At 38.7% G+C, this 15516-nt stretch overlaps 2 protein-coding genes across 3 annotated transcripts in view; one reads left to right on the top strand and one right to left on the bottom strand.

The window, feature by feature from the left end:
• Positions 1–6814: 6814 nt before the first annotated feature.
• On the bottom strand, positions 6815–13350 carry CCDC59 (coiled-coil domain containing 59). 2 transcript variants are annotated; one of them, XM_023725215.1, is made up of 5 exons: positions 13100–13350; positions 11758–12015; positions 11709–11724; positions 9423–9522; positions 6815–7209 (listed from the first exon to the last, which is right to left on the bottom strand). In XM_023725215.1, the coding sequence occupies exons 1-5, from the start codon at positions 13251–13253 to the stop codon at positions 7048–7050; spliced, it is 690 nt and encodes a 229-aa protein (XP_023580983.1). In that variant the 5' UTR covers positions 13254–13350; the 3' UTR covers positions 6815–7047. The 2 variants fall into 2 exon arrangements, with proteins under 2 accessions (XP_023580983.1, XP_004390316.1); XM_004390259.2 differs by having other exon boundaries at positions 11709–12015; positions 13100–13307.
• A 59-nt stretch (positions 13351–13409) lies between these two features.
• Positions 13410–15516, top strand: part of METTL25 (methyltransferase like 25) — a 167153-nt gene continuing 165046 nt past the window's right edge. Inside the window, exon 1 of the mRNA XM_004390258.3 lies at positions 13410–13691. Coding sequence (XP_004390315.1) covers positions 13439–13691 — 253 coding nt within the window. The 5' untranslated portion in view covers positions 13410–13438. The remainder of the gene's footprint in view (positions 13692–15516) is intronic.

Here is a 15516-nt window from a genome sequence, read left to right as displayed (position 1 = left end):
TTCTCTAGACAAACTTTGAGTGCTCTTTATGGATATATATTTTTGTGTGGTAGATCCAACTGTACTAGCTTATCCCTTTCCAACTGACAGTGAATTTATGTGGGCAATCTCTTGTTTAGATTCCTGATGAATACATGGGCAATGTGCTTTGGAAACTTTAGGATTATCTTTAGATATTCATAGTAATGGTGCTAGTAAATATTAGAAAGATAATGTTAAATTGTTACACATTGTAAAATGAAAGTCAGAAGAAAACCCATTGGTCCAACACTCAGGATATGGTTGGTAGCTTTAATTCCTACTTATGGTATATCTGAAGTGGAAAAATCTTTAAGAAAATTTGTCAGTCACTATGGGACAAATAACAGATGAAGTTGCTATTGAGATGGAAGCACAACAGTGAGCTCTGATCTCATAAAGCAAGGTGACATGAGATGAAAAAATAATCTTAGATTTTTATTATCCCAAGAAAGTGTAGACTGTGCTGTAGATAAGACATACATAGAATTAGACAGCAAGCTACTTCGTTACACACTGTAACACTCTTAAAAACACCAGATTTGTTTGGTTGGTTACCATCAGGAATAAGTACATGCGCTAGATCACTATTACAAGGAATAGTAATATTCTTAGTCTACATCCTGATAGTATTAGGCATAATAAAATTTATCTTCTATTGTCTTACACATTTAAAAGGCATAAGAAGGCCTAGGGCTAAAATGTTGATGTGCATTGAGTCTGCTCACTTCAGCAATGCAATTGATGAGAACATTGCTCTTACTTAATAATCTGGTAAAGAACCAGATGGTATCCAGTAGAAAACCAGCACTGTGAGTTTAAAGAGCCTGCAACAGCCACAATCTAGGAGCTCAGCTAAGTCCAGGTATTGATCATCGATGTGTTATCTCCAATCTCCAATCAAACGGAGGGAATGATTTAGGAAATAATATTGGAGCTATTATTCCCTGCCCTTGAGCATAGAGAATGTGACCTAGCTGGAGCTGGGCTCACAAGGGCTCATAAGGACTCACAAGAACAAATCAACTGGGCCCTGAGGTAAAAATACAATAGCTAAGATAATCTTGGAAAATATATTTTAGGGAAACTTTCACATAAAGCCAATCAAATAGAACACAAAAGACTTTCCACTCTTATCTTTTTCTATTAGCATTTAGTGAATAGAAAATTGTTGGACCGATGAAGATCCTCCAGACTGTCGTTACTGAAACCTGTACCAATGATTGTTAAGAAAGGCAATTCAAAATGTAGGATCATAGATTCTAGCCAATCTGTGAGAAGGTGAAGCTTTCAATGGTTTTGCCCATTTGTAATGTAATATATACTGATGACTCTGTAATGTTCTTTGGACTCGGGCAGACATGGCTGTGGCAGTATGCTTGTTCGTTTTCCCATTCTTGCCTATTCTGTAATATTCTTTGGACTTGGACAGACATGGCTCTAGCAGTATGCTTGTCCATTTTCCCACTTTTGTCTGTTCTATTTCCTTGGACTCGGGCAGACATGGCTCTGGCGGCATGGTTGTCCATTTCCTACTTTTGCCCCTCTGAATATCTGCTGAATAAAACTTTCTTTTTGTTTGAAAAACAAAAAACAAAAAAAAAAAAACCCTATGGAGCACAGTTCTACTCTAACACGCATGCGGTCACCATGAGTCAGAATGACTACATGGCAACTGGTTTAGGCAATGCCCAGATTCTCCTTCCAAACTCACCCTACCTCCCCTGGGAAGATCCTATAAGATGGTCAGGAGGCCATGAGTGTTAGGCTGACAAAGCCCTTTCCGCATGGGAGCAAACATCAATAGATGTTGTTGTTATTAGGCGACATTGGGTCAATTCCAACTCATAGCAAACCTATGCACAACAGAACGAAACACTGACTGGTCCTGTGTCATCCTCACAATTGTTGCTATGCTTGAGCCCACTGTTGCAGCCACTGTGTCAATCCATCTCATTGAGGGTCTTCCTCTTTTTTGCTGACCCTCTACTTTACAGCTTGATGTCCTTCTCCAGAAACTGATCTCTCCTGACAACATGTCCAAAGTTGAGATGTAATCTCGCCATCCTTGCTTCTAAGGAGCATTCTGGTTGTACTTCTTCCAAGACAGATTTGTTCGTTCTTTTGGAAGTCCATGGTATATTCAATATTCTTCACCAACACCACAATTAAAATGTGTCAATTCTTGTTTGGTCTTCCTTGTTCATTGTCCAGCTTTCACATGCATATGAGGCAACTGAAAACACTATGGCTTGGGTCAGGTGCACCTTAGTCTTCAAGGTGACTTCTTTGCTTTTCTACACTTTAAAGAGGTCTTTTGCAGCATATTTACCCAGTGCAATGTGTCTTTTGATTTCCTGACTGCTGCTTCCATGAGTGTTGATGGTGGATTCAAGTAAAATGAAATCCTTGGCAACCTCAATATTTTCTGCTTATCATGATGTTGCTTATTCATCCAGTTGTGAGAATTTTTTTTTTTTTTTTTTTTTTTTTTTTTTGAGGTGTTATCCATATAATCCATACGGAAGTTTGTGGTCACTGATCTTCATCAGTAAGTGCTTCAAGTCCTCTTCACTTTCAACAAGCAAGGTTGTGTCATCTGCATAACGCAGGTTGTTAATGAGTTTTCCTCCAATTCTGATGCCGCGTTCTTCTTCATACAGTCCAGCTTCTTGGATTATCTGCTCAGCATGCAGATTGAACAGGTATGGTGAAAGGATACAACACTGATGCACACCTCTCCTGACTAAACCATGCAGTACTCCCCCTTGTTCTGTTTGAATGACTGCCTCTTGATCCATGTACAGATTCCTCACGAGCACAATTAAGTGTTCCGGAATTCCCATTCTCCACAATGTTATCCATAATTTATTATGACCCACACAGTCGAATGCCTTTGCAGTCAATAAAACACAGATAAACATCTTTCTGGTATTCTCTGCTTTCAGCCATCATCCATCTGACGTCAGTAATGATATCCCTGGTTCCACGTCCTCTTCTAAATCCAGCTTGAATTTCTGCCTGTTCCCTGTTGATACACTGCTGCAGCTGCTTTTCAATGATCTTTAGAAAAATTTTGCTTGCATATGATGTTAATGATATTGTTAATTTCTGAGTTCGGGTGGATCACCTTTCTTGGGAATAGGCATAAATATGGATCTTTTCCAGTCGGTTGGCCAGGTAGCTGTCTTCCAAATTTCTTGGCATAGACGAGTGAGCACTTCCATGCTGCATCAGTTTGTTGAAACATCTCAATTGGTATTTCGTCAATTCAAGGAGCCTTGTTTTTTGCCAATGCTTTCAGTGCACCTTAGACTTCTTCCTTCAGTACCATTGGTTCCTGGTCATATGTTACCTCCTGAAATGGTTGAACATCAATCAATTCTTTTTTGGAACAGTGACTCTGTGTATTCCTTGCATCTTCTTTTGATGCCTTCCTTCATCGTTTAATATTTTCCCCACAGAATCCTTCAGTATTGCAGCTTGAGGCTTGAATTTTTTCTTCAGTTCTTTCATCTTGAGAAATTCTGAGCATGTTCTTCCCTTTTGGTTTTCTATCTCCAGGTCTTTGCACATGTCATCATAGTGCTAGAAGATGAGCCCCTCAGGTTGGAAGGCACTCAAAATACGACTAGGGAAGAGCTGCCTCCTCAAAGTAGAGTTGACTTAATGACGTGGATGGAGTCAAGCTTCAAGGACCTTCATTTGCTGATGCAGCATGACTCAAAATGAGAACAGCTGCAAACATCCATTAGTAATCAGAACCCGGATTGTATGAAGTATGAATCTAGGAAAATTGGAAATCATCAAAAATGAAATGGAATGCATAAAGATCAATATCCTAGGCATTAGTGAGCTGAAATGGACTGGTATTGGTTATTTTGAATTGGGCAATCATATGGTCTACTATGCCAGGAATGACAAGTTGAAGAGGAATGGCATTGCATTCATTGTCAAAAAGAACGTTTCAAGATCTATTCTGAAGTACAACGCTGTCAGTGATATGATAATACCCACACACCTACAAGGAAGACTAGTTAATATGACTATTATTCAAATTTACAAACCAACCACTAACGCCAAAGATGAAGAAATTGAAGATTTTTACCAATTTCTGCAGTCTGAAATTGATCAAACATGCAATCAGGATGCACTGATAATCACTGTTGATGGAATGTGAATGTTGGAAACAAAGAAGGATCGGTAGTTGGAAAATATAGTCTTGGTGATAGAAACAATGCCAGAGATCGCATGAGTGAATTTTGCGAAGTCAATGACTTCTTCATTGCAAATACTTTTTTTCACCAACATAAATGGCGACTATGCACATGGACCTTGCCAGATGGAATACACAGGAATCAAATGGACTACATCTGTAGAAAGAGATGATGGAAGAACTCAATGTCATCAATCAGAGCAAGGCTAGCGGCTGACTGCAGATCAGACCATCAACTACTTATATGCAAGCTGAAGTTGAAACTGAAGAAAACTAGAACAAGTCAATGAGAGGCAAAGTACGACCCTGAGTATATCCCATCTGGATTTAGAGACCATCTCAAGAATAGATTTGACACATTGAATACTACTGACTGAAGACCCGAAGAATTGTGGAATGACATCAAGGACATCATACGTGAAGCAAGGGGTCATTAAAGACAGGAGAGAAAGAAAAGACCTAAAGGGATGTCAGAAGAGACTTTGAAACTCGCTTTTGAACATCGTGTATCTAAAGCAAAAGGAAAAAATGTTGAAGTAAAACAGCTGAACAGAAGATTTCAAAGGGCGGCTCGAGGAGACAAAGTATTATGATCAATGGATAGGAAGTGTTATCCCACAATAGCAATGACAATAATAATATACTATCTTTTTATAATTTATTTTTTAGACTTTTAAATGAATGCCAAGCTTTCTTCCCTTTGGAAATTTCCTCATGTTATCACCTCAAATGCTCTTCTCAGTTTTAAGACTCTTCTCAAATGCCATCTCATTCGTGAAACTCTGTAATTTCAACCAGATAAAACCTCTGTCCTTTGACGCGCTGGTCCAATGCTTTGCAAAGTTTGGTGAGGACCAACCACAACACAATCACTGGGGTTGCTTGCTTTTGAAAAACGTCAGTTACTGAGTCCAACCATGCTATCTAAATGTCTGAGGGTAGTGTCCTTGAATGCCCATTTTAAGATGCTCCCTGGGTTATTCTCCAGTGCATTAAAGTCTAAGCCTTTTGTTTGTACCTTATTGTCACTACTTTTTGTACTATGCCATGAGTTGGTTATTTACATTTACGCCCCTGTACGATCCTTGGAGAAGCAATTTTTTTTCCCCAACGACTCAACATCAACTTTGCATATAACAGCTTTCAATAAAAAGTTGGTGATTTAGTAGTACGTACCCTTACTTCTCAAAATGACTAGAACTCTTCCCATTTTGTTGTACCTTACTGAAGTGTCTATAAGAAATATGTGAAATAATCATAAAGCAATCCACTGAAATATTTTACTCTGCTTCATTATGTACTCTCTTCACCAATGTGGCCAAAATTACTCTACTTGGGCTGCTTATTTTAAATGCAATATAATGTATTACCAATCTCTAGTATTATGTTTTCCCATGCAATGAAAGAATGGCTCTTCTTTAATAAATTCAGCGTTTTGTCAGCATATCCTACTCCATTTTTGTCTGTCATTATATGGACCTGGCCCTTTTACAATGCAATGTGTTTCTCTCTAGGTTCCCCTCTAAGTGTTAGAATTAACCAGTTAGCCTCCAGTGGCTTATTTTTCAGATTACCAGGCCTTTCTTCCAAGGTTTCTCTGGGTGGACTCATCTGTGGCATTTTCAAATGCAGAATGTATCTAAAACCTGCAAGGACTTCCTAGATCCATAACGCAACTTCAGGCTGCATTTGTTACCATCTGTACAATTTTATTATGCAACACGATTTACAAATGACTATTACACAGTTGTTTTGCTTGTAATGATTGTCAAGCATGTCTCATTTTGCAATTATTGCCAAGGAGGAAGCAAACAGCAAAGGCAGAAGTAGCATCCCAGCAGCTTCTCTTGGCTCACAAGGATACCAATAGGGTAACATGTTCCAGTGACAATGTTCTTAAAAGTCCAGGGTCCCACAGAATCCAGAAACCTTAATTCTTTCTGTGACACTGCTCGGTTTCCATCACCATTTGAAAGATTTTACACTTACAAGCTATGTGGTTCCATTTAAGGAAATGTTTATAAATATCAGAGTTTTTAAACCAAATTCTGCTTTATGAAGACCACAACCTTATACGGTGGGGGTAGAAGGCAGTGTCAGGACTCAAGTGTCGTGAATAAAACCTCTGCGCTAACGTTTCTGCAAAGTACATCACCTTGTAAAACGTACTTACTTTAAAAAGTCCAAGGGGGAGTGTTTGCCTCCATCATTAAAATGAATTTTAAAACCGTAATAGCTGATCACTAAACAGAAACATTTCATTAAAATGCTTCACTGCAAGCTCTGCTCCTTTATTTTTAAAACATTTCATACAAACTTTGTATGGTACAAAGACATTGTATGTTTGAGCCTATCTCCCAAATAGAAGATTTTTTCAGTTCTTCAGGCCAACCTTCCTCGAGAAGCAGATGAAAAAGAAACAAATCCTACTATGCAGAACATATATAGAAAATTTTCTTTTACAAAACAAAAATATTCGTGATATTTTGGCACAGTGGTTAAAGCACCCGACTGCTAACCAAAAGTTCTGTGATTCAAACTCACCAGCTGCTCCATGGGAGAAAGATGTGGCAATCTGCTTCTGTAAAGATTTACAGCCTTGAAAACCCTATAGGGCAGTTCTACTCTGTCCTATAAGGTCACTGAGTTGGAATCAACTCGACAGCAGTGGGTTTGGTTTGATTTTTTTCATAGCTTAGCAATCCAGTTTATGTTCACATATTTAGTTAATTGTTAGGAGACACATTATATGTACAAAAGAACTCAACAGACAAGACAGCAGATATTTTAATCCTTAAGGACAAACGTCTGATTTAATTTTTTTCTTGTATTTTTTGAAGAAGATATTCCATTTGTACATTCAAATTTGGCTGGCCCTTTTTAGTCTTTTTGCTCAATATTCTGAACACTTCCATTTTCTTCTTTTTGTAGAGCCTCTGAGCTTCTTCTCGCTCTCGTTTTCGCCTCTCAAATTCCTGAAATTATTAACATGATTTTTATTAGTAACAAACAGCTAATATAGTTCAGATATTATTTTAAAATAGCTATCACCAAGCAAATACTTTGTTGGTCTCTTATAATTTGCAAAATATGAACTGTTTCCTGTAATTGAAGCAGGATATACCTCTTTGCCTTCATGCTACAACATGAAATAATGTGAAGTTATGAAAAAACTATTTACTGGTGTGTAAATAACAAGAGAAGGCATATATTTTACATAATGATTTTACTATTAAGTTGTATCTATGGCATCTTGTTGCTTCTTCATTTGGCTATTACTCAATCTTACAGATCAGGGTGCTGGAGTCATTTAGTCATACACCCTAAAAGAGTTTTAGAAAGGACTTTAAAGGTTGTAATAGTCTAATTTTCACCTAGCACTGAAATCTTTCTTTCCAGAAAGCTGTATCTAGTATCCCTTTCTTCATCTGACTAATTTATAGGTTTAATTCAAAAAGCATTTATTGGCTATGTATGTTCAAAACATTTTGCTAAGGATTTTTATTTTGAATATTTAAAAGCATTATCATGCTCATTTGATTCGCTAAAAGACTCAAATGTTTTGAGTATGAGAAAAATAATTCAAAGCTATACACTGACCTGAAAAACACTATGCAAAATGCACTGATATTTTCTTACTAAATATAAAAATTAAACAAAAGTTCTTAAATAATGTAATAAGTGAATTGTGTTTTGATTTCCCCTATAAACGCATACAGCCCCCAAACATATTACTATAGTGATATCTAACTTATAAAATGCTTTCACTTACATCATAGCACATTCCATTCTTTTAAAACTTAGGTATGAAGATTACTCTTTTCCTACAGATGTAGAATTGATGGTGCTCAGCGTGACATGAAAGTGACTCGCTCGACGTCCCAAATCACTGGTAGGGTGAGTCTCATATCCATATCTTGAATTCAAAGTCTGTGCAACTTCCCATTACACTAGACTATATCACTTAAAATTGTATCTCATATGATATAGAACTTGTTTGTTTTAACACACACATAAAGATCCGGAACTTATTTGTGAATTTAGGTATACTGAGTCTAGTTTATACCTATGGAGTTTCTCTAAACAAAGCCAAAAGTTCAATATTCTTACCATCAATTATGGACCCTTAACATATTTGATTTTTCATGGGTAATGGCACTGGCTTTTGTATTAACATTTGGAATCTGGACATTTTAAGAAAATGTCAATTTTCATGATTATACTTGAAACCCTAGGTTTATATAACGAAATTTTAAAATATTAAATGTTTTACAGCATAATGGTCCTTACTGTATTTCATCTGGTATACTACTTCCAAAAGTAGCTTAATGCGGTATATACTATTTCCAGATGGTTAGATGAAAGCATATGGTAACAAGCTATGCAGGAAAGATCCAGTATTCCATAGAGAAATGTTTCTGCTTCATCCTACTCTGCCACCAGTTTAAGATCATAAAAATTTCAGATGTTAAACTTCCAAATTTCTTAATTATACAAATTCTAAAGCAAAAACATAAAGGAAAATATTTAAGTGCCACCTTTGGGGTATTTTTGATTGATGTGCTATTCTTTTGAAATGATAGGATCAAGAAAGCTTCACTATGGAAAACAAGAATTATCCAGTGTCAACAAAATGATAATTTTGTTCTACTAATTTAAAAATGTCTATCAGAACTTTAGGTTCTTGAATGATCATAGAGTGTGTGAACTTCTTGCTAAGTTAAGCTAGCAGGCTTTTCAATAGGCGAGACCAACTCTTTACAGCAAAGATATATTTTAAAATATTCTAACTCCTCCCCTCTGGCTTACTTATTTCAATGTAAAATTATGAAAATCATCTCTATTTTTCTTAGCTCAGTGGTTCTCAAATACTATTACACATAAGAATCTTATGAGGTACTTGTAAAAAATGTAGGTTCCTGGACCATACTCTGAGAAACACCTTCCCAAGTGCTCCAATTACTAACCTATGAGTTAACTCTTTGCTTGACCTACTAGTATCACCTCTTTGAGATAATATAAACAATCAAAGAATCTGAATGTTGAAAGTCAACTTGGTTTAGATCATTCATTCAACCAACAAATATTTATTGAAGGCATATTATGTGCATGACACTTAGAAACACAGTCTGCCTGTACACTTAAAGTAAGTAAAAATGGAGCTAAATATTTAAAAAGTAGAACTTACTTGTTTCTTAGCAGCACGCTTGGCTTGTATCTGTGCGTATTCTTCTTGTGCTTTTTGATTGGACGTTTTCTTTCTATTTTTATTTCGGGTAGCAAAGGAGCTTTACAAGATAAATTAACACAAATAAGTCACAAGAACTAAAAACAACATAACCAAAACTATGATATGCTTATGCCAGATATAGTACTTGTACAGAAAAGTCTCACTAGTGTTAATTGTTGGCAGGGCGGGAGGTGGATATACAGGACATTATTTCATTAGTAAAATGTCCAAGTAAAAATATTTTAAAAATATAGTTATAAAGAGCCCTGGTGCGCAACAATTAAATATTCTGCTGCTAACCTAAAAGTTGGCAGTTCAAACGCACCCAGCCACTCTGTGGGAGAAAGACCTAGTGATCTGCTTCTGTGAAGATTACAGCCAAGAAAACCTTATGGGGCAATTCAACTCTGTCACACAGGGTCACTACAGGAATTGACTTGACTGCATCCAACAACAAAATGGAAATTGCTGGAGAAATATTTCAACCAGGGAAAATACAAAAAGCTTTGAGAGATCTCAAAATGTTAAAAAACAAACAAACCCAGAAACAAGAATGAGTTTGAAAAAAGCATTAAATTGAAGGACGTTGTTATAAAAGCTGCAGGTGTACAGGCTTACATAAACTTTAATCTCAAAGTTCTTTGATCAATGGACTGAGCCCATTTCATCTACTCAGTCATGAATAACCATACCTTGAACCTAGTCTCCATTTAGAATTGTTCTATCTTGAAGTACTTCTCAACTCTCTGAAGGTATCTAGCCCACACAAGGCTAATCCAACCACTTGGGCCCAGATTCAGCCATAATCTTCCTTTCCTGTCTTTCAACTTTTTACTACACTAACTAAAATGTTTTAGTAGCTCCCTTCTTAAAATAAATAAATCAATAAATTACCAGTCATCAGACCCTATGTCTCCTTCTAGCTACCCATCTCTCACTCCTTGTCCTTTCACAGTTAAGTTTCTAGGAAGAAGAATGAATAAACTGCAATTATTATTTCTACAGTGTCATTTTCCATTCACTCCTTAACTCTGCAATCTGATTTCTGCTCTCATCACTTCGATGAAACTGCCCTTCCCAAGATGTGATGATGTTCTAGCCAAACATGATGATCACGGCACTTTTCAGTCTTCATTTAACTGATCATTCAGTACTTTTGAAAACTCCTCTCCCTTAATTTTGGTAACAATCTTATCTCCTGATCCTTTCTAACCGCTCCTTCTTAGTCTGAGTGGCTAGCGTCTCTTTCTCTTCCAAGGTTTTTCCCCAAGCTGTTCGTCTTATCTCCACACTTCCTTTGGCAGTCATATTCATGATCATGGCTTTGGTGCCACACATATGTACAACTGAAAACTTGATCAGAATTATCCCCCATACCGTTCTATTGAAAATCTTCTCTCTAAAGTCACCAATGATTGTCCAGTCCACAAATCCACAAATTCAAAGCCCTGTTCTCAATCCTGTTTTCCTTGAACTTAATAGTGTTTTGATAGTTCATCAATCCTTACTTCTCAAAACTTCCCTCTGTTGACTTAGCTGTCACTATACTCCCTTATTTTTAAGTTCTATTTAACTTCTTCAATGACTTTTTCCTGCTCTCTCCTCAAAATAATCTTTCAAAATATAATTTTTACCTTGTTAGATATATTGTTTCACAATTTAACCCTCCGCACTTCACTTATCACCAGGAATAATTCAAATCTACATGTCTAGTGCTAATCTCTTACCCGAGCATTACATACATTATTTAATAATATGATAGACAAATCTAAATTTTTCATGTCTCTGTCTTTATCACCAACTACGTGCTTATGTACTTATTTCAGTTATTCCTACTTTGGAGAGAAGGACACTGAGGTACCAACATGTTAAGTCCAGCTCCAGAGTCCATGCTATTAATCTCTACAGTATGACACATCTCAAAAATTAGCTTTTTTAAAAAATATTACTAACAGGAGTTAACTGTAGTCCAAGAAAGTTAAATGTACTTGAAAAGAAAAAATTCAAAACCCAGATCTCTTAATCACCATTTCATTATCTTTTCAATGAAACTACATTACCTAATTCAGTCATTTAAATTAAAAAGACAGCCTCCATAAAAATATTTTCACCTAATCACACTAACTTCTGAAACGTCTTAAATAAGAACGATTTCGATTTCTACATAAATTTGCCTTACCATCCCTTTAATAAAACACTACTTACATTTAAAAAGTAAAGGATTTCAAAAAAGGAAAAGCATACTTTACTGTTTTGCTACATTGTTCTTCTGGCAGAGGCTGGTCAATGCTACATTGTTCTTCTGGCAAAGGCTGGTCAACTTGTTCCTCTCGCAAAGGCTGGTTAACTTGTTCTTCTGGCAAAGGCCGCGGAACTTTTCTAAGTTGCTTCCTGAGCCTTTCCTCTTCAGCTAAATAGAGATGTTTCAGATGATCTGGGTATCGATCTGTGAACTGGGAATCCTGTGAGATTTGAGCCTTTTTTTCCTTCCATAGCAATTTCTTGTAACTCTGCTGTACCTTCAGCTTTCTTCGAAGTGCAAAGCCTTGTCCTGCATTGAAAAACATCAGTCATAAATTACTTTCACAGAAAGTGGTAAGTTGCATGAAAAATGTGGCTGTTCATTTAAAAATGAAAAACTTTTTTTGCTTTAAAGAATTATTTCTGGAAACAAATTCAAGATGATGGATCGAACAGCATGTTGACTTTTTGCAAAAAGACCAAGCTAACGTTAGTCAATGTAGACGCCCAACCAATAGTCTCAAGAAGGAAAACTGATCAATTCTGGCTGTTTACTGTATTCACAAATCAAAATAAATTCCTTAATTCATCTAAAATAATCTGGGTCTTCAATAAAAACTTTAAAATAGAGGCCAAAAACTCACATTTACTCTTTTACCTCAGAGAAACTTCTATGACTAATGTTAAAAAATACATCAACACAAAATAAAAATATGGTCTATGACTTTCTGAACAGCTAACAATTATCAGAATACTTAATATTTCATACATTCCAAATAGGATTTGAGGTAATTTAACAAACAGCAACACAGAAAGACAAAAACAAACTAAAGTAAAGGAAAGGAAAAAAAAGACTGGAGTGCTGCCGGGGTATTTGTAGTCAACAGGAGTTTGGGACAGTATGCTAACGGAAAGGCTGCCCACCCAGAGGCTCCTCAGAAGGCAGTCCTCACGAACTGCTTTCGAAAGTTCAGCCTTGAAAACTCTTATGAAGCAATTCTACTTTACACACATGGGGTCACCATGAATTGGAATCCGCTGAGGCCACCCTGTCAACAACCTTCTATAAACCACCACCTTCTATCATCTACCGTAACACATAAATTCATATACACAATACACAAGTGGGCAGTAGACGCTCTCTGATTACGGTTTCACTAGGAAAATACGAAAATCAAGAAGAGAGTCAAGTTCGAGAAGACGTTTCAAGATTTAAGGTTAGCAACACTGAACGTCTTCCCATCCAGAGCTCAGCCTAGCTCACAACTTCACCGGGTTTTCTGTGCCCCAAGTAGAATCGGGTCTTGTTCCTAAATCCTTTCATGCTTCAGCGGGTCGCGTGTCCTAAAACCTCGCAGGCCTAAGGACTTTCAAAAGGCTGCCGTCTTACATACCCTCGCGTACGCTCCCCACAAAGGTCTTCCGATGATTAGTCCGCCACGTCCTCTGCTTCACATTCTTCTTCTTGAATTCGACCGAAGAAACCTCTTCGCCACGCGTCCCAAAACTCCCTGCGTGCCTATTTGCTGCCAGCCTCACCTGCGCCATGGCGGACCACCTCCGTCACCAGAGAAGTACAACCGACGCTCCAAAATACGTCATCAAGCTGAAGCAATCAATCGTCCAGCTAGAGTCTCGCTCGGAGCTCGATTTACCGGGCCTGTGCCACAGTGTGCCGAGCCCTAGCCTCACGGCCACGTTTGCGCCACCTACAGCCCAGGAGGGTGAGCGTCATGGCGGCTTCTTGCCCACTCCCAGTAACCCCGGATCTGCCCACGCTGCGTGCCAAGTTGCAGGGGCTGCTGCGGTTCTTGAAGGATTCCCTGCCCATTTCCAATGCGCATACGGTAGACTTCTACACAGAGTCTCTGTGGGAGCAGCTGATCGACTTGCCCCCTGAGACGGTGCTGGCTGCGCTGAAAAGGTCCGCGGCAGAGGCCCGGCCCTCCGAGCCGCGCCCCCTGATGGAAGCAGAGAGGGAATCAGGTGAGCAGCGTGGTGAGAGAGCGGGCATGGAGGCGGAGAAGATCCCGCTCTGCGAGGCGCGTCCCCTAGTGGAAGCTGAGCGGGATTAGATGAACGGCGGAGAGGGAGGAGGCGTGGCCGGCGGCCGCGCCCCCTTGTGGAAGCTAAAAGGAATCGCGTTAGCGGAGGCGTAGGGTCTCATGTCCCTGGGTTCTAGTGCGACGGGGCGTTTTTCCTGCATCTCCCTCTCGTCCCTGGGGGTGCTTTTGTATTTCCAGAATTTAAAGAGAAAAAGACACAGGTCAGGGAGGTTCATTCATTTAGTAATTCAACAGTGCTTTGACTGGAGGGTAACAAGGGAACAGTGCTGTCACAAAGCTTATAGATTCTAGGTGGAAACACGTTAGAAGATAAATAGTTAACGAAATGAACAAGATAATTTCAGATGGTGATTTAATGGCCAAGAAGAAAATAAAACAGTATAATGTGATACTGTGTGAGGAGGCGGCTTTAACGTAGGCTGCTTAAACTCCAGCCTGCAGTGAGCCACAGGAAAGGATTTCAAGCCAAGGGAACAGCTGAGACCCTCCCGTACAAACGAACAGGGCTGGTTGCAGTTCAGGAAGAAAGGGGAGTAGCTATGGAGGCAGGCAGTGGCCGAATCATACAGAACATTGAAGGCTTGGAAGAAGTTTGGATTTTAAGTGTGATGGAAAACAGTTGGAGCCATTTAGGCAACAGAGTAACCTAATCTAATTTACGTTTTTAAAAGATAACTGATCGTTATTTGAATAGATTAATGGGGCAGAAGCATAAGCTGGGAGGCCAGTTAGGAAACTATTTAGTAGTATGGGAGGCCAGTTAGGAAACTAGTAGCACGGGAAAGAGATGATTGTGTCTTGGACTAAGATGGTAGGAATGAGGATCTGGAATATTTATTAATTCATTTAACAACTACTTATAAAGTATCTACTGTGTGCCATGAAAGGAGCCCTGGTGGTGCAGTGCTTGAGCGCTTGGCTGCTAACCAGAAAGGTGGATGGTTTGAACTCAACAGCCACTTTGCAGGAGGAAGATGTGGCAGTTTGCTTCCATAAAAGATTACAGCTTTGGAAACCCTGTGGGGCATTTCTAGTCTTTTCTATAGGATCACTGTAAGTTGAGATCGACTTGACAGCAGCAGGTTTGGTTTTTTTTTATGTGCCATTAATCTATGTAGGCTCTGGCCTTTGCTGCCCTCAAGAAACTTAGATTCTATAGGGGAATATATTTTGGAAGTCGGCTCATGAGAGGACACCAGTAGGCCCCTGGGATTTCTCCTACTTTGCTTCCAGGCCTTTCTAGCCTTGCAGTTGCTGGTAAACTTTATTCCTTTATCATTGTCTGAGTGCAGTGCTTCTCCACTAGAGGGATTGTGTATAATAGCACTTAGTAAATATTGGGTGATTTGAAGTCATTGTTTATTGTGGAAAAATTATGTACCTCTTCAATTTGCTCTCATAAATCCAGTACTTAGGCAACAGGGCTTCAAACCAGTTCAGTCACGGCTGATGAAGCAAAACCAGAACAGACCCTAATTTTTAAGTGTGGGTGATCTGGAACGATAACCAGAATGGGAAAAATTACAAGTTGAAGTCCTGGAATGGGAGACTCGGAGGAGGTGTAGTGAGCCTTTTCAGGAGCCTGATGCGTGAGATTGGTTTATTGACAGGACTGTGGAGAGGGACACCCATTCAAAGCAGAGCAGTCGGGCACCATCTTTGAGCAAGGCACTGCTGTTTCCGACTCTGCTCAACATCTGGGGGGCAAGAGATTTGGTTGCTATGCTGCCCTTGTTTTCTAAGAT

Source organism: Trichechus manatus, unplaced genomic scaffold (genome assembly GCF_000243295.1).
Source record: "Trichechus manatus latirostris isolate Lorelei unplaced genomic scaffold, TriManLat1.0 scaffold00293, whole genome shotgun sequence".
Lineage (NCBI taxonomy): Eukaryota > Metazoa > Chordata > Mammalia > Sirenia > Trichechidae > Trichechus > Trichechus manatus.
This window is presented reverse-complemented; position numbering and strand designations above follow the sequence as displayed.

Excerpts from the sequence above, each read along its gene's own strand:
- CCDC59 (XM_004390259.2), bottom strand. The coding sequence starts at position 13,253 with ATGGCGCAGGTGAGGCTGGCAGCAAATAGGCACGCAGGGAGTTTTGGG. Across the intron at positions 12,016-13,099 it reads TGTGGGGAGCGTACGCGAGG|GACAAGGCTTTGCACTTCGA; the intron begins GTATGTAAGACG and ends TTTTCAATGCAG. Across the intron at positions 7,210-9,422 it reads AGCGTGCTGCTAAGAAACAA|GAATTTGAGAGGCGAAAACG; the intron begins GTAAGTTCTACT and ends TAATAATTTCAG.